The sequence below is a fragment of the Diceros bicornis genome, chromosome 18 (genome assembly GCF_020826845.1).
Source record: "Diceros bicornis minor isolate mBicDic1 chromosome 18, mDicBic1.mat.cur, whole genome shotgun sequence".
Lineage (NCBI taxonomy): Eukaryota > Metazoa > Chordata > Mammalia > Perissodactyla > Rhinocerotidae > Diceros > Diceros bicornis.
Window position 1 is genome coordinate 45,219,360 of NC_080757.1, and position 22,889 is coordinate 45,242,248.

Consider the following 22,889-nt stretch of genomic DNA (forward strand, 5'->3'; position numbering starts at 1 on the left):
GAGTGTGTAGGTCTTACATGATAAATCCACTCCATCATTTCTGATCTCCCTATTCTTTTAGATACTTTCCTCTATAGCTGTGCCAACCAATACACTAGCCACTAGCCACATGTAGTTCTTGAACACTTGAATTGTGACTAGTCCAAATTGAGATGTGCTGTAAGTGTAAAATACACACTGTATTTCAAAGACTTAGCACAAAAAAATGTAAAATAGCTAATTAATAATTTTTATGTTGGTTGCATGTTGAAATGATAATTTTTTAGAGATATTGGATTAAATAAAATATATTATTAACATTTATTTTGCCTATCTTTTGTGGAGAAAAGGGAACCCTCATAAACTGCTGGTGGAAATGCAAACTGGTGCAGCCACTATGGAAAATAGTATGGAGGTTTCTTAAAAAATTAAAAATAGAAATACCATACCATCCAGCTGTCCCACTGCTGGGTATTTATCCAAAGAACTTGAAATCAACAATCCAAAGAGATTTATGCACCCCTATGTTCATTGCAGCCTTACTCACAATAGCCAAGATGTGGAAGCAACCCAAGTGCCCATCAACTGATGAATGGATAAAGAAGATGTGGTATATATATACAATGGAATACTACTCAGCCACAAAAAAAGACAAAATCGTCCCATTTGCAACAACATGGATGGACTTTGAGGCTATTATGTTAAGCGAAATAAGCCACACAGAGAAAGACAAGCACCATATGATTTCACTCGCATGTGGAAGATGAACAAACACATGGACAAAGAGTACAGATTAGTGGTTAGCAGAGGGATAGGGGGTTGGGGGTTGGGCAACAGGGGTAAAGGGGCACATATATATATGGTGATGGATAAAAATTAGACTATTAGCAGTAAGCACAATGCGGTCTATACAGAAACTGATAAATAATAATGTACACTTGAAATTTCACAATGTTATAAACCACTATGACATCAATAAAATAATTTTAAAAATTTATTCCACCTATCTTTTTATTTTTTTAATGTGACTATTAGAAAATTTAAGACTACATATGTGGGTCGTATTTGTGGATTACATCATGTTTCTTTGGACAGTGTTGCTCTATGGTATACCAAGGAAGTTTGGACATTTCAACTTCATTTAACATAGGCCCTCTTTGGGCCCCGGTTTCATTCAAATAACTGGGCATTCTGTTAGAGCCATTCCTAGCCACTTGAGCTAACACAATGAATTCAGACTCTGCTTATAGTACACCCATATCATCAAATTCAGCTCAGTCCAATGTTATCTTTTTTCCACCCGTGTCCAACACTCTTGGGATCGATTCTGACTGTATAAGTTGGTAAAAATCATACAATTCTTTTGGAGTGTATTGCAATTCCTTACAAGTCAGACTTGGTATCTTATTACCAGAGGCCTGCTGGACCTTGAGACTGATTATGGGTCTAGAAGCAATGAGAGATTATGAGGATAGATCCTAAAGAAGATCAGCAGTCCCCTGCAAGGCCCCCCTCAGGAGAGACCATTATATGTTCTTTAGGCAAGAGGAAACCAACCTCTTTAGACGGGGGAAGAAGGGCTGCTTCTACTCATACAGGAAGCTTGGCAAGATTTAGAGGTCCAATGTCCCCAGCTTCAGAATCTGCCCATATTTCGGCATCCCAAGTTTCAGGGTTCCAGAGACCCTTCAAGCTTGGAAATTCTACTTTAATTGTAATTCAAGATTAAACTTTGGGTTTGGTTTTTAAAAGTTTCATTCTTATGCCTTCAGGAAATAAAGGTATGTTATAGGCCGATCATACATAATTTCTGGTCCCTTACCCAGACTTTGGCCAGAGAATTGTGAGAGCTGGTGAAGAAGTCTGTAAAGGTTGTTGCCTCTGTGTATGGTGGCAGGCCTAAAGTTGCTGGAGATCAGCAGTGCCAGAAGTTGGGAGGAAAAACTGGACATGAAGTAGACAAGAGTGAGGACAAACTGGAATCCACAAAGACAAACTGGGATCCCATCTTTCCCCAGTTCCAACTCCAACGACAGGGATGAACTGCAGAAGAAACTGACACCCTATGCCATGGAACTGCACACATGGCTGACCCAGGACTCAGAGAAGCCAAAGGAGGAGATCTGGCAGGAGTTGGAGGAGCTGCAGGCCTAGCTGCCTCAGGCCAACAAAGGCGAACCAGTAGTTAGACAATGACAACACGAGCAAGCTGTGACGGCACCTGTGACGGCACCTCGCATTCTGCACCACCTTTCAGAGTGTAATGGCTGCTGCTTAACTCCTGCTTTCCAAATAATATGCAAGTTTTTCTGTGGCTAACTCTACCTCAAAACCGTACAGGACTAGCAACGACAAATTCTGGCAAGGATGTGGAGCAACGGGAACTCGCATACATGACCAGTGGGAATGCAAAATGGTACAGCCACTTTGGAAGACAGTTTCGTGGTTTTTTACAAAACTAAACATACTCTTAACGTATGATCCAGCAACCGTGCTCCTTGGTATTTATCCAAAGGAGATGAACACTTAGGTCCACGTAAAAACCTGCACATAGATGTTTACGTCAGCTGTATTCATAATGCCAAAACTTGGAAGCAACCAAAATGTCCTTCAGTGCGTGAATGGATAAATAAACTGTGGTAATCCAGATAATGGAATATTATTCAGCACTAAAAAGAAAGGAGTTATCAAGCCATGAAAGGACATGGAGAAACCTTAAATGCATATTACTAAGCAAAAGAAGTCAATCTGAAAAGGCTACGTACTGTATGATTCCAATTATATGACATTCTGGAAAAGGCAAAACTATGGAAATAATAAAAAGATCAATAGTTGCCAGGGGAGGGAGAGAGATGAATAGGCAGTGCACAGAGGATTTTTAGGTTTTTATAGAGTATAGAGATATAGAGTATTATACTATAATACTCTATATAATGATGGATATAATATGTCACTATACTTTTGTCCAAACCCATAGAATGTACAATATCAAGAGTGAACTCTAAGGTAAACTATGGACTTTAGGACCTAATGATGTGTCAGTATAGGTTCATCCTTGGTAAAAAATGTACCATTCTGGTGAATGATGTTGATAATGGAAGAGGCTATGCACGTGTGGGGGTGGGGGATATATAGGAAATCTCTGTATATTCTGCTCAGTTGTGTTGTAAACCTAAAATCACTCTAAAAAAATAAAGTCTTTGAAAATAAAAAGATGATAAATTATAAATAAATAAATAAAGCCATACAAGAAAGGAAATTCTTAGAGATATAGTTTCAACTTAGCTAAGTTGATGCAGTACAAAACCACCACAGCCATTAAAGATACTACTAATAATATTACTCATGCAAAATTTTGGCATAATACAGTTTTTTCATGTTCCTACACTGTCTCTTTCCTAAGGGGGGAAGATTCATGTAAATAACCTGGACAGCACTCTGGAAAGATTGGGAATTGAGCTCACAGAAGAGGAACTTGCACATCTGTCAGAAAACCTACAAGTTGATGGTGAGTGCTAAAGATATCTTCAGGGCATTTTTCTATCTTTGCTTTATATCTGATACGTTTAAAAAATAGATTTAATTGACAGATACATGTTAGAAAGATTGGAGGAGAGCCCAATATTAAAGTCAAAATAAATCTTGGATCTTCACTACAGTTATCTAAAATCAGCATTATCTTTCCCTATGTGTACCAACAATTGCAGAGGGTGCTGTCAAGACTCTAATAGATCTAGATTAATAATAAAGCAAAATAATAGGGATATGAAAATCTATAAATGAAGTCAACTGGCCCATTCTTCTGTCTGTCCCTTTGTCTGCTGAAATATTCATTCTAAAATGAATTCAAAGATTCTTATCATAGTGCACAAGACCTGCAACCTCCATCTGCCTTCTGATATCATATCTTCTCTCATTTTTTCCTCTTCAAGCCATGTTGAACTACTTGTTTCACATAAATAGCATGATGTCCCTAGCCTTTTGTTTTTTCTCAACCTCTACTCCATGTGAAGTCTCTTCCATCCCTCTGTATTTCTGATCAGTCTCTACTAATACATTAATATAGTTCATGCATTACCTCCCACAGGAATCACTCTTAGAACATACCAGGTTAGGTTAGTGGTCCCTTCCTCAGCTGTTTGTTGTTGGTACATGAAGTAAAGTTACCAGATAACCTGACAAACTCCAATAGTATCTTCAACTAGGGCTTATAATGGCTTCCAAAACACTAGGAAAAGTACACTTTTCCTGACCCAGATTCTAAAATATAAGAAAACTTTGGATTAGTGTAGATCACCTTACTTCCCTTAGATCCAGGCATTTAATAAGTGGTCTCAGGTAAAATTGAGATGTAGGAAATTTTTAATGGAATTGTTTCCACAAAATATATGTCTTGTTTTCTGAGCTTGTGACATTATCTTCATTGAGCCTTTTCTTGTAGCTAATGGGAAGGTTGGTCTGAAACAGGTGATGGATGGAGTAAAAGCTACTACAGGTAAGTGAGAATTTATAAATCTAAGATGTTTGGTATTTACAGTAATTATATTTTATCATTATCCCTTAATTACCATGTTAGTTATGGCACTTATCTCCTTATTTATTAAATGTTTAAAACAATTACTAGCAATTCACTTATTTTCTGGTATATTTTTTCATTTATATATTTTGCTCTTTTCTTTTTTAGTACAGCCAAACTCTATGTTAGTAAAATAATAGGTAAAGTAAAACTTTGGTAAAGACTCCTGATAACTTATAAAGATGAGACTGACAGGTCTTATCTTAGTTGATACAATTACTTGAATAAGTCATTACAATATTCTAATTGAATAAAGAGATATATAATGTAGATTTCACTGGGTTCAGAGTTGCCTTGCCATTGTCATTATGATTGTACCATCTTTTATTAGCATTTAAAGATCAAATTATTTTTCAGTGAATGTCATAGTCAGTGTACTTGGAGTGGTCTCATTGGCCTTTGCTCTTCATCCTGTACCTGCTCGTGCTACATAGCCATAGATTAATTTTCCCTGTTTGGAATCATTAAGTGAACCTTTAAATTCGTATGTGTAATGATGTATGTCTTTTTTAAGGAGGGGAGGTTGATGTCAGAGATGTGAAAACTATTCTGAAAAACATGGGACTAGAGCTCACAGATAAGGAATGCTTGAAACTAGTGAAAAATCTACCTTTAAATGGTAAGCATTTCAAATACTGATGTGACCTTAAAGGATTCTTTTAAGCTTTTTTTGAGAACTCAAACTATACCCATTTGCTAAGATGCAAAAAACTAAAAACCCATCTCAAAATAATTTAAATGATCATTTATTCCTGAAGGAAATTCCCATCTTTGCAGTTTAACTTTTAGTTTTGGCATAAATATCCCCATCATATTGAATCATGCCATCAAGGGGAAGAAATTTTTAAGGTTACCCTTACCTTTTAGGTATCTGTAGGTGAATGTGGGAAATAAAAAAGGAAAAGAGGGGGTATTAAACTATAAGGGGATAAAAGGTGAGAAGTGGGATCACACACACAAAAAAGAGTTGTGCATATTGTAGAGTGCCTTGTGTGCTAAATTTTTGATAGATTCACCATATTATAAACTTTCACTAATTTTCTTAAATTTTATTTTAATGTGGGAAATTTCTATGGCAAATAATGAAAATCTCAGCTTTACTGAAATAATTTTAGTGAATAGCCACATCATTTCTCTGTGACCTGAATTGTGCCCCTTTTTATAGATGACAACAGGATCTTTAAGAACAGGTTGCTAGAAGGTGTGAAGTCTCTTAAAGGTGAGTGATAAACATAATGAGAATGCAAATGAATATACGATCCTCATATTATACTGTTTCCAAGATGTTGAATTTGTGAATGCTGCCTTCTGTCATATATACTGATTGCAAATTGATACGTTTTTAGAGCTCAATGTTTACTTTAGCAGATGAATCTCATGTTCTATTTTGAAATTAAAGTCCCACACACTCTTGTGGTTTCTTCAAACTTTTCAGGAAAAGAAAGATCAAATTTCAAGTTTGCATAGCAAAAAAAATACAAAAATGATTAGCAGTGAATCAGGTAATTTAGTGAGTAGCAGAAAAAAACTAAACTGGGAGTTCATTCATCAAAAGTCAGCCCACATATCATTTAGAAGTAAAGAATGTTTACCTCCAAATCCAGAATTCCCTGAGCATTTATCGGATGCCATTTAAAATTTTGTGTTCTGTAGGCTGGTCCCCAAGACAAGTCTCAAAGGAAGTAGCCTTAATTCTAACTTCATAGTTGACTTTTTTGTGTGTGTGTGTGTGTGAGGAAGATCAGCCCTGAGCTAACATCCATCCCCAATCCTCCTCTTTTTTGCTGAGGAAGATTGGCCGTGGGCTGACATCCATGCCCATCTTCCTCTACTTTATGTGGGAGGCTGCCACAGCATGGCTTGACAAGCGGTGCATCGGTACGCACCCAGGATCCGAACCTGTGAACCCCGGGCCGCCGCAGCAGAGCGCCCGCACTTAACCGCTACACCACCGGGCCAGCCCCGTAGTTGACTTGGGTGTAGTTGACTTTGTAGGCTTAAAATATTTGGTCTCTGTGCTAAAATTGTTGAACATTAATTAATTAATTTTTTCACTTTAGAGCAAATATTCTTAACCTTAGGTTAGTAGACTTTGAGGGAATCTTTTAATAGACTTTAGTGAGTACATAATCTGCCTGAAATAGTGTGCAAATTTTGTGAGTAATTATATACTGCTCAAGAAATTCACAATGGGGTATGTGTATCAAAAAAAGTTTAAGAACTTCTCTTTTGGAGTCGTTTAATATTCTTTTTTTTTATTGCGGTAACATTGCTTTATAACATTGTATAAATTTCAGGTATACATCATTATACTTCTATTTCTGCATAGATTACATCAGGTTCACCGCCCAAATACTAATTACAATCCATCACCACACACATGTGCCTAATTATCCCTTTCACCATTTAATATTCTTTGTGAACTGTTACTTTACTTAGGTGGAAAGGTCGATATCAACAACCTAGACACCATTCTCAACAACCTGGGAATCAAACTTGCAGATACAGAACTTAAAGACTTGATTCAAAATATACATGTGGGTGGTAAGTATGTTATCAGATACAATAGTTATCCTAGAGAGAGTTTAGTTAAAAGAACCTTCGAGTATATGCAAGGGAAGAAATGCCCTTTTCCATAAGGAGAAGGGGAGAACAGCAGTGTGGTGATACACCATGTCAATGAGCAAAACATAAAGAATGTCATTTGAGTTTATGAGCATCCAGTTAACAAAATGGAAATTAAAACATTGGTCTTTGATATGTGTGATGTATGTGACTTTCATGCTCTCTACAAGTATCATGGGTAGTAGTAGAGTCTTTCAAATTTTGAATACCAGAATGCTTGAGATGTACCCACTTCTGAATCAGTTCCCTTTACTAACACAAATAAGTTTGAGACATTATAGGCCAGAAGGTGCATCAGTGCAATTGCATGGTTTTTCGTAGTTAGAATTTTCTTCTTTTTCATACTTGTTAAAAGCATAAAAATTGGGTAAGCTGATAATCTAGAAAGTGTGTTCAATAAATATTTGTTAAATAAGTATGAAAGCAATTAGGATGGTGCCTGACACGTAGTAAGTGCAACTATTATAATTATTCCTATGTTTTTCCACAAACTTTTGTGAGTATTATATCTCAATGTGATTTTGATCTTCTCCTGTAGTTGATAGGAAAATTCCTCTAGAAACACTGATGGAAAAAGTCATAGATTTTACAGGTGAGTGAAAAGTTACTGTAAAATTAGGATTACAATTATCTACATTAAATTTTTTTCCGAGATATTTCCCACTATTCTATCATTGACTTGTACATTCTGGTATTTCGCTATACTTATTACTGAAATATTTGCCTTTAATGCTCTGTATATTGATATAAAATTATCTAGGTTTTTAGAATGAGTTTACCGTACTATTTCTTGCTTTCAAATCTCTGTTGTTTATGCCAATAATGTAATTCACTTCACCAGTGTTTAATAACCATTGATCAAGATGATCAAGATAATGTCTTCATTGTATTCATCATATAATTCTTATTTTTAAAAGTAAATACTTTTTGAAGAAAAATTCATATAAGCATCTGTTTTTTTTTTTAATTAACCGATTATGTTTTATTCTGGAAGTAGTCTTTCCCTGATTTTAGGAGAAACTCTCTTGTTTGTATTAAGGAAATAAATTTGACTTAACATATATATTGATTCTATAGTTGAAATGTTTTATCTTTACTTTAGTCTTCAACCTGAAAATTAGGATGGTGTTAATCATCATAGAGTAACTTTTACTTAGAAATAATTACTGCTGTCTGAAATGATGATATATACATATATACCCAATCTCCTATTTTCAAAGGTGAGAAGATTGAGTCTAGTGATCTAAAAAATGTTCTGAGGAATCTCGGAATTGAGCTCATGGATAAGGAATTAGAGAAGCTGCTGAAAGTACTGCCAACTGATGGTGAGCCATACAAGTGTCTATGGGAGCTTCCAGGGAGCTTGGGTTTTTGTTGATCTGTATGAAAATTTTAATTTCTTCTAAAACATGATAGAAGAACATTTTTAAAAAGCTAAAATTTAAGTTGCGTATAAAAACTGTGTGTCATTTATTTTAGAAGTCAAGGAACTCTTCAGGTGTAAGTTGCCATCAAGGCTAACAAATGTCTGCTGTTACCCATCAGGCCACTAATGCGCTCATAACATAGAAGGAAAAAAGAGAGAGACAAGAGAGCAATGGAATAAATTAAAGTTAATAGTCAGAATTAAAAAGAAAGGAAAGATATATTTATGTTTTGGTATACTAGGCCCACTGAGGGGACAAGTTTATCATATTGAGAAAGTCTTTCTTTCTTAATTTCATTGTTATATAAAGCTAAAAATTTGGGTAAAACATTTTTTAACAACATTACTGAGATACAATTCACGATTAGCCTAATAAAGTGTACAATTCAGTGGATTCTAATATATTCACAAAGTTGTGCATCCATCACCACAATCATTTTTAGAACATTTTTATTATCTCAAAAAGATACCCTGCATCCATTAGCAGTCACCCCACAGTTTCTTCATCCCCCTCAGCCCTGAGAAACTGCTAATCCATTTTCTGTCTCCATTGATTTGCTTCTTCTGAACATTTAATATAAATGGAATCATATAATGTGTGGTCCTTTGTGACTAGTTTCACTTAGCACAATGTTTTCAAGGTGCATCCCTGTTGTATTATGTATTAGTATTTTGTTTCTTTTTAATACTGAATAATTTCTATTGTATGGATATACCACATTTTATTTATCTGTTCCTTGGTTGATGGACATTTGGGTTGTTTCCACATTTTAGCTATTATGAATAATGCTCCTATGAACATTCATGTACAAGTTTTTATGTGGATGTATGTTTTCATTTGTCTTAGGTATATACCTAGGAGTAGAATTGATGGGTCATATGATAACTCTGTTTAAGCTTTGAGGAAGTTAGGCTGTTTTCCAAAGTGGCTGCACTGTACAACAGTTCCAATTTCTCCACATCCTTGTCAACACTTATTATCTGTCCTTTGATTATATCCTAGTGGGTTGAAGTGGTGTCTTATTCTGGTTTTGATTTGCATTTCCCTGGTGGCTAATGATGTTGAGCATCTTTTCATGTGCATATTGGCTATTTGTATATCTCCTTTGGGGAAAAGTCTATTCATATCCTTTGTCCATTTTTAAATTGTGTTGTCTTTTTATTATTAAGTTGTAGGAGTTCTTTGTATATTCTAGATACAAGTTCCTTATCAAATATATGATTTGCAAAAGTTTTCTCCCATTCTGTGGATTGTCTTTTCACTTTCTTGATGATGTCTTTTGATGCACAAAAGTTTTTAATTTTGGTGATGTCCAGTTTATATATTTTTTTCTTTTGTTGCTTGTGTTTTGGGTGTCATATCTAAAAATCCATTGTCTAATCTAAGGTCAAGAAAATTTATACCTATAATTTCTTCTAAAAGTTTTATAGTTTTAGTTCTTATATTTAGATCTTTGATCCATTTTGAGTTAATTTTTGTATATGGTGTGAGGTAGGGATCCAAAAGAATATTCTTTTGCATATGGATATCTGGTTGTCCCAGCACTATTTGTTGAAAAGATTATATTTTTTCCCTCATTGAGTGGTGTTGGCACCCTTGTCAAAAATCAATTGGCCATAAATCAGAAGGTTTATTTTTGGACTCTCAATTCTATTCCATTGATTTATATATCTAGTCTTATGCCAGGACCTTCCTGTCTCAATTACTGTAACTTTGTAGATTTTAAATTAGAATGTGTGGGTCCCCCAACTTTTGGCTTTTGGGGGTCCCTGCTTTACCATATGAATTTTAGGATCAGCTTGTCTTTCTGCAAACAAACCAGCTGGAATTTTGATAAGATTGCATTGAATCTATAGATCAATTTGGAGAATATTGCCATCTTCACAATATTAAGTCTTCCAATCCATGAACATGGAATGTCTTTTCATTTATTTAGGTCTTCTTTAATTTCTTTCTACAGTGTTTTATAGTTTTCAGAGTATAATTTTTACACCTCTTTTGTTAAATTTCTTCTTAACCATTTTATTCTTTTTGATGCTCTTGTAAATGGAATTGCTTTCTTAGTTTCATTTTTGGTTTGCTCATTGCTACTGTATAAAAATGCAATTGATTTTTGTATATGGATAAAAGATTTTAAATTTTCTGTTTTTGAAAGTATTTAATTCATGCTATTTTTGTGAATTTCATATAAATTTTACCATTACATAAATTATGACTTTTCTTACAGCTGATGGAAAGTTATGTCATAATAGATTACTGAAGAGTATGAAGTCTCTCAAAGGTAAGTAAGAAACAAAATTATAAGGCATATTATCTAGATATTATCTAAGTTGTCCAGACATATCACTCAAGTATGAATCTTGGCCCTATATAATTTGTCATTTATGATTCTTTCAGCATAACTACATTTTATCTGCTATTAACATATACTTTCTCTTGGAAACAAGTCCAATATATTCTTAGATTTTTTTCAACTTTTTCTCAAAAGGAAAAATCAACCCTAACAACAACGAAAAAAGATCTGGCCATTATTAAAGAGCAATGCTCAGCTGCAGTGATAACTAATATGTCAAGTCAATAAACAAAAATAACCCTATTTTTGTGCAAAGGAATTAAGCTGGTGCTCTGCTGTTCTAGTTGTTCAAGACCCTTAACACAGTTTTATTATGTAGGCATGTCAACAGGAATAGATTAAAGGAAATACAATTCTAATTCTGACTCTTCTATTGACGTTCTATTTGGATCTTCAAGTGGACAAATCTATTTGGAGTTTCAGCATTGTTGATATGTAATGATAACAAAGGCATGGAATATATTTTATCTTTTGTCTCTTATTTTGTTTTAATAATAGGTGGTCATTAATGTTAATAAAGTTGTTTTACTTATTTACTATTATATGACTTTTTAAATATTTTGCTTTACTATCTCTCCTCTAAGAGGGGAAGATTAAAAAGAATAACCTCCATACTAGTTTGGAAAATATGGGAATCAAGCTCACAGGAGAGGAACTTGCTGAACTGGCAGAAAAACTCCAAGTTGATGGTGAGCACTAGAGATATCCTTAGGACATCTTTTTATCTGTATCTTCTATGTGATAGTCTTAAAAAATAGTCATAATTGGTGCCAAATAAATATTTAAAAGCTTAGAGGAGAACCCAATATTAAGGTAAGAGTAATTAATCTAAAATAAACATCATCTTCCCTATGGATATCAGGAATTTCAGGGGGCCAGCAGGATCATTAGTAGGTCTAGATTAGCAAGAAAGCAAATTAGGAGAAAGCATAAAGAAGTCAACAGAATCCATGTGTTTACCTGTCATTTGTTCCTCTGTTCATTGCAATCTGCTCTCTGCCCCTGTGCCTCTTGGTAAACCCACTTTCACCAAGTTAGTTAAACAGTGATCTAATTGTAAAATCCTATGGGCGTGATTTAGGTATTATCTTCTTTAATATCTGTGGCACCTTCCTTCTTTGGTGGGTTCGTTCTTCTCAAAGCCATCGTCTCTTCTCTCTCACTTCTATATGGTCCATTCTCCTGATTTTCCTCATTCCTATTTGACTCTCCCTTCTCTGTTTGCTTCAACAGTTTCTGTTCTTTCAACAGCCTCTTAAGAACTTGGATTCTCAAGATTCCTTCATCAGCTCAATATTCATTACACTTTTATACATTCTGTGAAAGATTTCATCCACTTTCCTGATATCAGCTCAGAAAAAAAATTTTATTACACCTATGTAATGAATGCTTCCAAATCTTTATTTTTAGGCCCAGCCTCTCACATTAGACATCTGTATTTAGACTTTCCCTTGGAAATTTTTTTAATTGTAATATCCCAAAGCAAATTTTCTTTCTCAATAAATTAACTTCTACTTATGCATTCCTTATTACAGTATCATAACTCAGTCATCTATCGTTATAACCTGGCTTGTACTTCTCCTTAAGTCTTATTTGGAATACCCTATTATAAGATCTGGTAATTTTTTAATCCTAAGGATTTCTCAGATTCATCCCTGACCCTCAACATGTGATTTTACTGCCCAAGTTCAGACTCTTTTCATCTCTAGTTTGGAGATTACAACAGCATCCTAATTAATCTCTCAACCTGCATTCTTATCTCCTTCAAATTTGTTCTTCATTTAGCTGGTAAAATGGTCCATCAAACCAAATTCTGACCATATTACTCACCTCTTAGAACTCTTTATTTCTTCAACCCAAAAGATGAATACTAATATCCTTATTACAGTTTATAAGACTCTTGACCTCAAACTACCTCTCTGGCCTGATCTGTCTTCTCCTCACCTTGCATTTTATCTTCCATCCATGTTAAATTGGTCATACATAGCATGCTGTCCTAGACTTTCATTTTTCTTAACTAGTAGTTCTCAAACTTGAGTGTGCATCAGAATCACCCAGAGGCCTTGTTAAACCACAAATTCCTAGGCCATATCCCCAGAGTTTCTAATTCAGAAGGTCTAAGATGGGGGCCTAGAATTTGCATTTCTAACAAGTTCCCAGGTGATGCTGATGCAGCTGGCCCAGGAGCCAGCTTTGAGAATCACTGTCTTAATGCATCTCCTTCTTGTTAAAAACTCTTTCTCCTCCTTTTTCTTCTGATTAGCTCCTAATTCTTTTACTTATCTTAGATATTAACCCCTACCTGATGCCTTCATTGAATGCTCCAGGCTACATTAGGGCCTCAGTCTGAGCTCTTTGGCAGTACCAGAATATCCGACCAACATCTAACCAAGGGAATCTTCAACTATAGTTATAAGACAGAAAGGCTTCCAAAAGCCTGGGGTGAGTACATTTTCTTTGGCCCAGAGTCTATGGTCTCCAACAGACCTTCTTATTGCCATGGTATAGATCCTTGAAATCCAAAAATTTAAAGGAGTGTCAATTAAAATTATGATATGAGTCAAAGTTAGCTGGACTTTATTATACTACATGAGTAGTTTATATTTTTTTCTGAGCTCATATCATTGATTATGTGTCTCTTTTGGACTTTTCCTTGTAGCAAATGGGAATGTTGATCTGCATAAGGTGATGGAAGGAGTGAAAGCTGTTACAGGTGAATACAAAGCCATTATAAACCTAAGATTCCTACTGACACAGTAATTATATTTTACATTAACCCTAATTGCCATGTTGATTCTGTTACTGTACTCCTTATTATAAATATTTATCTAGAGTTGGATTTTGTGGTACCCATGTTTTGGTAATAAAATTTTAGTGTTATCTCTTGGTAGAAAGACCCTTATTCTCTAGAGTAGTTCTCATAAATGTTTTCTCTTGGTTAGTACAATAAAGAGAAAATTAAGCTTTGTTAAAAATTCACACAATTGGTCCCCCAATTCTCCTCAACTTCTGATCTCATGAAAGTGGGCTACTTCTACTTCCTAAAGGATAAGAGCTTTGTTCCTTTCCCAAAAACTATGCAGAAGCTTCAGTTGAGGCAAATGCCTTGAAAGAGTACTTTCTTTCCTCCATTTCCCTTCCTGCCTACTAGACCTATAACAAATTCAAGTCTCAGCATGATCCAACTGAGGAAGTGCTGGCCCTGCTAAGAGAAGAAAAAGATAATTCGTGGGAGGAACAATACCTGCTAATATGTTCTGGCAAGAACTAGGAGAGCATGTCTGGGAAAAGATCTTCAGGGTGGTAAACAAGAGTAGAGTGAGGAAAATAAGGCTGGATAGGAAGAGTTTGTTGATATGGGTGCATACTCCTGTAACTCTGGTTTTTATTGCCGTGCCAAAAATGGACAATATACTGCTGGGATGGCTCCTAGGAGCTTGGAAAACAATGTCCTACATTAAATTAGGTGGACATGCCAAAACTGCCTTGGCAGTATGCTGAGGAGAGACCAAAAAATTCAGAGAAGTTGGGTGAGCTGGAATGGATCTATTATGTAAGACCTGAAGACCCAGCAGATAACTATCTTCCTCAAAACAATCCGTGGAAAACTATCTTTTCTAAGGCAACAAGTGCATCCAACCAAATGTTCCCACCTCAAGCCTCAGTGGCCCATGACTGTCATGTAGAAGACTTGCCAAGGCTGCAAATTCAGCTTTCTCTGAAGTTCTACTGGTCTTAAATCAGGTCCTGATCCTGGTCTTCAGCATTGTCTCCACAGCATATAGGATATGAGGGCCTCTTTAATTGCTGCCATGGAAGCCTTCTGACCTTACTCCATGCCTCAAGTTGCTAAGCAACAACCATCCAATTCCACAGTCATAATTAAAATTTCCTCATATCTCTCAAACTTTAGAGAATATCACCTGAGCCAGTGCATCCCCTTCCACTTTTTATCCCTTTCCAATTAATTCACCACAGGTGAATACCTCAGTTTTAATGATACAGTGTGTCAAGGGTTATCACCACTCCACTTACCATCAATGGAATCTTTGTTGCTATCTGTCCAGAAAGGCATACACCACGTTAGAATCTACTTCCTACGACCACTTCTAATGCCAATAATCCTAGATCTGGTTTTCAGAAGCAGACCCCGAGACTAGGATTCATGTGCAAGTGAATTATTACAGAAGTGTTACCAAAGGAAACTTGTAACAGGGTGGGAGAAGCATAACAGAAAGAGGAAGAAGCCAAGTAAAAGCCCAATCTCAAAGTCCTGATATCTTCAGACTAATCCCACTGAAGATCTCTAAATTATACCTCAGGTTATCCCAACCCAAAGCAAGGGCTTTCATACTTTCCTGCCTTCAGTCATTGACTGACCCAGTCATGCTTTCTTTGCTTTCTGTACATGAGGGCAAAGCAGTCTTCAGTAGCATGAGGGCATCTTCCAAATAAAAGCTACAGGTGCTAGCTGTTGGGAGCAAAACCACACCGTGGCTGGGGATGCTCAAAAATGGTAAATAAGGATCCTAAGGGATCTACACAGAGCACAGGGACTTCAAAGATTAAGAAATATCTCAGTTTTCCCTTGATTCAAGTGAGAAATCTGTGGGTTAGGTTAGTAGATACGAGACCCAAAAAAAAAAAAAAAAATGCAGTGGTTATATACTAGACGAAGGAAGAAAAGAGAAATCAGGGAGAAGAAAAGGAAAAGAATGAGATGAGTATGTTTCATATTGATAAAGTTCCAGCTTGTGCATAGATTTGCTATAACTTTTCCAATTTTAACTAAAAATTTTTTTCTAACTTTAGAGTAAATTGGGCAAATTTTTAGGGCAAATCATTAAAAGTTTAAAAGTTTTCCCCTTTCTGCTATCATAGTGGATTATCACATCATTTTATCAGTAACCTGCATTGAGACATTTAAAGCTGCCAGAAGGTTCAATCAAAAGTTTGGTGTGTTGTTGGTTATTTATATTGGTATGCATGATCTCCAGGATATATTGTTAAGTGACAAAAGCAAGATGTAGAATCATCAGTATAGAATGTTACATTTTATGTAAAGAAGAGGAACTAAGAGTCTACATATGTATGTATGAGATAGGCAGACATTTGCTTATTTTTGCAAAATCAACCTGAAGGCTACATTGAAAACTAATTTTTTTTTAGTTTACTTTTAGAAGGACTCAGGTAATAGAGTGAAGATGATAGAAGCAAAACTTTTCTGAGTATACTTCTTTAGACTTAATTTTTTTTAATTTTTTGTTTATTGCAGTAACATTGGTTTATAACATTGTAAAAATTTCAGGTGTACATCATTGTACTTCTATTTCTGCATAGATTACATCATGTTCACCACCAAAATACTAATTACAACCCATCACCACACACATGTGCCTAATTATCCCTTTCACCCTCCTCCCTCCCCCCTTCCCCTCTGGTAACCACCAATCCGATCTCTGTCCCTATGTGTTTGTTTATTGTTGTTATTATCTACTACTTAATGAAGGAAATCATACGGTATTTGACCTTCTCCCTCTGACTTATTTCACTTTGCATTATACCCTCAATGTCCATCCACATTGTCACAAATGGCTGGATTTCATCATTTCTTATGGCTGAGTAGTATTCCATTGTGTATATATACCGCATCTTCTTTATCCATTCATCCCTTGATGGGCACTTAGGTTGCTTCCAAGTCTTGGCTATTGTGAATAACGCTGCAATGAACACAGGGGTGCATGTACCTTTGCAAATTGGTGTTTTCAAGTTCTTTGGATAAATACCCAACAGTGGAATAGCTGGATCATATGGTAGTTCTATCCTTGCTTTTTTGAGGAATCTCCATACTGTTTTCCATAGTGGCTGCACCAGTTTGCACTCCCACCAGCAGTGTATGAGAGTTCCCTTCTCTCCACATCCTCTCCAAGACATGTTGTTTCCTGTCTTGTTAATTATAGCCATTCTGACAGGTGTGAGGTGACATGTCATTGTAGTTTTGATTTGCATTTCCCTGATAGTGATTTTGAACATCTTTTCATGTGTCTTTTGGCCATCTGTATATGTTCTTTGGAGAAATGTCTGTTCAGGTCTTTTGACCATTTTTTAATTGGGTTGTTAGTTTTTTTGTTGTTGAGATGCATGAGTTCTTTATATATTTTGGAGATTAAGCTCTTATCAGATGTATGGTTTGCAAATATCTTCTCCCAATTGTTAGGTTGTCTTTTCGTTTTGTTGATGGTTTCCTTTGCTGTGCAGAAGCTTTTTAGTTTGATGTAGTCCCATTTGTTTATTTTTTCTATTGTTTCTCTTGCCCGGTCAGATGTGGTGTTTGAAAAGATGTTGCTAAGACCGATGTCGAAGAGCGTACTGCCTATGTTTTCTTCTAGAAGTTTCACAGTTTCAGGTCTTACATTCAAGTCTTTAATCCATTTGGAGTTAATTTTTGTGTATGGTGTAAGGTAAGGGTCTACTTTCATTTTTTTGCATGTGGCTATCCAGTTTTCCCAACACCATTTGTTGAAGAGACTTTCTTTTCCCCATTGTATGTTCTTGGCTCTTTTGTCAAAGATTAACTGTCCATAGATGTGTGGGTTTATTTCAGGACTTTCGATTCTATTCCATTGATCTGTGTGTCTGTTTTTGTGCCAGTACCATGCTGTTTTGGTTACTATAGCTTTGTAGTATATTTTGAAATCAGGGAGTGTGATACCTCCAGCTTTGTTCTTTTTTCTCAGGATTCCTTTAGCTATTCGGGGTCTTTTGTTGTTCCATATAAATTTTAGGATTCTTTGTTCTATTTCTGTGAAAAGTGTTGTTGGAACTTTGATAGGGATTGCATTGAATCTATAGATGGCTTTAGGAAGTATGGACATCTTAACTATGTTAATTCTTCCAATCCAAGAGCACGGAATATCTTTCCATTTCTTTGTGTCTTCTTCAATTTCTTTCAGAAATGTTTTATAGTTTTTGGTGTACAGATCTTTCACCTCTTTGGTTAAGTTTATTCCTAGGTATTTTATTCTTTTTGTTGCAATTGTAAATGGGATGGTATTCTTAATTTCTCTTTCTTCTACTTCGTTGTTAGTGTACAGAAATGCAACTGATTTTTGTATCCTGCAAGTTTACCATATTCGTTTATTACTTCTAAAAGTTTTCTGGTGGATTCTTTAGGGTTTTCTATATATAAAATCACGTCATCTGCAAATAGTGACAGTTTCACTTCTTCCTTTCCAATTTGGATGCCTTTTATTTCTTTCTCTTGCCTGATTGCTCTGGCTAGGACTTCCAATACTATGTTAAATAGGAGTGGTGACAGTGGGCATCCTTGTCTGCTTCCTGTTCTTAGAGGGATAGCTTTCAGTTTTTCACCATTGAGGATGATATTAGCTGTGGGTTTCTCATATATGGTCTTTATTATGTTGAGGTACTTTCCTTCTATCCCCATTTTATTCAGAGTTTTTATCATAACTGGATGCTGTATCTTGTCAAATGCTTTCTCTGCATCTATTGAGATGATCATGTGATTTTTATTCTTCATTTTATTAATGTGGTGTATTATGTTGATTGATTTGCGAATGTTAAACCATCCCTGCATACCTGGAATAAATCCCACTTGATCATGGTGTATAATCTTTTTAACGTATTGTTGTATGCGATTTGCTAGTATTTTGTTGAGGATTTTCGCATCGATGTTCATCAGTGATATTGGCCTGTAATTTTCTTTTTTTTGTGTTGTCCTTGTCTTGTTTTGGTATCAGGGTAATGTCAGCTTCGTAGAATGAGTTAGGGAGCTCCCCCCCCTCCTCAATTTTTTGGAAGAGTTTGAGAAGGATAGGTATTAAGTCTTCTTTGAATGTTTGGTAGAATTCACCAGGGAAGCCGTCTGGTCCTGGACTTTTATTTTTGGGGAGGTTTTTGATTACAGTTTCGATCTCCTTACTGGTGATTGTTCTATTCAAATTCTCTACTTCTTCTTGATCCAGTTTTGGAAGGTTGTATGATTCTAAGAATTTATCCATTTCTTCCAGATTGTCGAATTGGTTGGCATATAGCTTTTCATAGTATTCTCTTATAATCTTTTGTATTTCTGAGGTGTCTGTTGTAACCTCTCCTCTTTCATTTCTGATTTTACTTATTTGTGCCTTCTCTCTTTTTTTCTTGGTGAGTCTAGCTAAAGGTTTGTCAATTTTGTTGATCTTTTCAAAGAACCAGCTCTTGGTTTTATTAATTTTTTCTATTGTTTTTTTGGTCTCTATTTCATTAATTTCTGCTCTGATTTTTATTATTGTCCTTCTTCTACTGATTTTGGGCTTTGTTTGTTCTTCTTTTTCTAATTCCTTTAGGTGCATTGTTAGATTGTTTATTTGAGATTTTTCTTTTTTGTTGAGATAGGCCTGTATCGCTATAAACTTCCCTCTCAGAACCGCTTTTGCTGTATCCCATAAATTCTGGCATGTCGTATTTTCATTTTCATTTGTCTCCAGGTATTTTTTGATTTCTTCTTTGATTTCTTCGTTAACCCAGTCGTTGTTCAGTAGCATTTTGTTTAATCTCCATGTATTTGTGGCTTTTCTGATTTTCTTCCTATAGTTGATTTCTAGTTTCATACCGTTGTGGTTAGAAAAGATGCTTGGTATTATTTCAATCTTCTTAAATTTATGGAGACTTGTTTTGTGGCCTAATATGTGATCAATCCTGGAGAATGTTCCATGTGCATTTGAAAAGAACGTGTATTCTTCGGTTTTTGGATGGAATGCTCTGTATATATCTACTAGGTCCATCTGTTCTAGTGTGTTTTTTAAGGCCAATGTTTCCTTATTGATCTTCTGTTTGGATGATCTATCCGTTGGTGTAAGTGGAGTGTTAAAGTCCCCTACTATTATTGTGTTACTGTCTATTTCTGTTTTTATGTCTGTTAATAATTGCTTTATATATTTAGGTGCACCTACATTGGGTGCGTAGATATTTACAAGTGTTATATCCTCTTGTTGGATTGTTCCCTTGATCATTATGTAATGCCCTTCTTTGTCTCTTTTTATAGTTTTTGTTTTAAAGTCTATTTTGTCTGATATGAGTACTGCTACCCCAGCTTTCTTTTCATTGCCATTTGCGTGGAGTATCTTTTTCCATCCCTTCACTTTCAGTTTGTGAGTGTCTTTAGGTCTGAAGTGTGTCTCTTGTATGCAGCATATATATGGGTCTTGTTTTTTTATCCAGTCAGCCACCCTATGCCTTTTAATTGGAGCATTTAGTCCATTGACGTTTAAAGTAGCTATTGTTATGTATGTACTTACTGCCATTTTTTAACTTTTTTTTTTTTCCCTCGGTGTTGTAGTAGTCCTTCTCTGTTCCTTACTTCTTCTATACAGAATTGATGGTCTCTTTAGTTTGACCTCTGTCTGAAAGCTGTACTCTTTAACTCCCCTCCTCCCTCCTTCTATGTTTTTGATATCATATCTAACCTCTTTTTTGTGCATTTGTATCCATTACATTCTAATCATGGAAATAGATAATTTTTCCTATTTGTGGTCTTCTCTTTTCCCCTTAAATCAGTCCCTTTAAAATTTCTTGTAGCACTGGTTTCTTGGTGACAAACTCCTTTAATTTTTGCTTATCTGGGAAAATTTTGATCTCTCCTTCCATTTTGAATGATAACCTTGCTGGGTAGAGTATTCTTGGCTGTAAGTTTTTTTCTTTTAGCACTTTAAATATATGGTGCCATTCTCTTCTAGCCTGTAAGGTTTCTGCTGAGAAGTCAGCTGATAGCCTTATGGGGTTTCCTTTGTATGTAACTTGACTTTCTCTTGCGGCTTTTAGGATTCTCTCTTTATCTTTAATTCTGGACATTTTGATTATGATGTGTCTTGGTGTGGGCCTCTTTGGGTTTATCTTGTTTGGGGCTCTCTGTGCTTCCTGTACCTGGATGTCTGTTTCCTTCCTTAGGTTAGGGAAGTTTTCATCTATTATTTCTTGAAATAGATTCTCTGCCCCCTTGTCTCGCTCTTCTCCTTCCGGGACACCTATAACACGGATGTTAGTGCGCTTGGTGTTGTCCCAGAGGTCCCTTAGACTGTCCTCACTCTTTTTAATTCTTTTCTCTTTTACCTGTTCACCTTGGGTAATTTCTTCTAGTCTTTCTTCCAGCTCACAGATCCGTTCTTCTGTATCCTCTACTCTGCTTTTGAGTCCCTCTAATGAATTTTCATTTCCAGTATTGTATTCTTCATTTCTGATTGGTTCTTTTTTATATCTTCCATTTCTTTGTTGACACTCTCACCGAGTTCATCTATTCTTCTCCCCAGATCAGTGAGCATCCTTAACACTCTTAGTTTGAACTCTCTGTCAGGTAGGTTGCTCATTTCTGTTTCACTTAGTTCCTTTTCTGGGGTTTTGTTCTGTTCCCTTACTTGGAATGTATTCTTTTGCCTCCTCATTTTGCCTCTTTCCCTGTGCTTGTGTCTATGTATTAGGTAGGTCAGCTACGTCTCCTGCTCTTGGATCGGTGACCTTATGTAAGTGATGCCTTAGGAGGTTTCCAGTGTGCTTCCCTAAGTTCTCAATGTTCCAGGGGTGACCCCTATGTGGGCTACGTGTGTCCTTCTATTGTGGCCTCTTAGCTCTCCCTATAGGCGCCCAGGGAGGCTGAGTTATGCTCCTGGCCAGCTGTTGTAATTCTCAGCTGTTTGTAGTTGTTGTGGGCCCTTCAGTCTCTTTATCAGGTGTGGGGAGCCCCAGCACAGTTGGCTGTAAGTTCTAATACCACATTTGTGTTGCAGTCTTTCTTTTAACTGAGTAGGCCCCCAGCGTGGCAGGTTGTTAGGCTCAGGGCCTTACAAATGCTGTAAGCCTCTAGCCTATTAGGTCTCTTGTCAGCTCTCTGAGGATTGCAGCTGGGTGGGGCTGGCCTCAGGCACAGGAGCACCCAATTGTTTCAGGCTTTGGAAGGTGGGGCAAACCTCCTATGTGGGTCTTTGAGAAGCACAAGTCTTCTGCAGCTGACAAGCCGTGTTGCCCACAGGTCCACACACACAGTCAACAGAGTCCTGCCCCGTGTGAGCGCCCCGACCCCCAAGCGGACCCAGTCTCTCCATGGCGGGAGCCCCACACACTTCGCCACCACCCCACACTCTCCACCTGCTCCTTGTGCACACCCTGCCGCACTCAAGTCGGCTCAGTTGTCAGGCTGCAGAGAATCCAGTCACCAATCTATGCAGGCCCACACGTTGCCTGAGGGCTTGTTGTTGGGTGGGGCCAGTCTCTAGGGTGGGCTGCCTGCCCTGGCTGAGCTGGATTAAATCGGTGCTCTAGCGGGTGGAGCAGACCCTGGGCTAGCAGGCCTCAGGGAGAACTCCAATGGCGTCTGTGTCAGCACGCTCACACCAGGCCACAACAATGGCCACCGCCAATGTCCCAGTCCCTGGAGAGGTCTCACCCCTCACTGAGATGCACTCAGGGCCTATTAGGTGAGTCTCTTTTCACCCCAGCACTGTGCACCTTTCTTTCTGGTGACTTTAGGTTGCTTTCTGGAACGGGTGAGTTTGTGCGCGGGCCCTTTAAAAGCCAGTTTTAGTTTCTTTGTGAACCAGGTTTTCTGGGGGTGCTCCCCAATGCTTTAGTAGCAGGCAAAGTCAGATATTATGCCGCTGGTGTCGATTGTGCTGGGTCCACAAAATGCCCACAGCAGGGGCGCTCCCCGGCTCAGGACCCAGCGCCTCCAGGGAGGGTGCGTACCTGTGAGCTGCTCCCTGTGGCCGTGAAGCTGGCGGCTTGTGAAGGCAGCGTTTTTCCTCTCCGGAAGGGAGTCTCTGCCTCTTCTACCCCAGTTAGGATTGTCCGTTGTTGCAGGAGTTCCTCTTATGCAGTTTTCAGTTCTGTCTCAGGGGTAATTTTTCCACGAGTAGTTGTAAATTGGCTGTGTCCACGGGAG

At 36.9% G+C, this 22,889-nt stretch overlaps 2 protein-coding genes across 2 annotated transcripts in view; both read left to right on the forward strand.

The window, feature by feature from the left end:
• The window catches only part of EFCAB13 (EF-hand calcium binding domain 13), a 331,371-nt gene that overhangs the window by 240,969 nt on the left and 67,513 nt on the right, over positions 1-22,889 (forward strand). The window contains 10 exon segments of the mRNA XM_058561286.1: positions 3,383-3,487; positions 4,421-4,474; positions 5,070-5,174; positions 5,721-5,774; positions 6,995-7,099; positions 7,719-7,772; positions 8,401-8,505; positions 10,835-10,888; positions 11,545-11,649; positions 13,620-13,673. Coding sequence (XP_058417269.1) covers positions 3,383-3,487; positions 4,421-4,474; positions 5,070-5,174; positions 5,721-5,774; positions 6,995-7,099; positions 7,719-7,772; positions 8,401-8,505; positions 10,835-10,888; positions 11,545-11,649; positions 13,620-13,673 — 795 coding nt within the window.
• The window catches only part of EFCAB3 (EF-hand calcium binding domain 3), a 227,205-nt gene continuing 226,581 nt past the window's right edge, over positions 22,266-22,889 (forward strand). Inside the window, exon 1 of the mRNA XM_058561288.1 lies at positions 22,266-22,425. Coding sequence (XP_058417271.1) covers positions 22,368-22,425 — 58 coding nt within the window. The 5' untranslated portion in view covers positions 22,266-22,367. The remainder of the gene's footprint in view (positions 22,426-22,889) is intronic.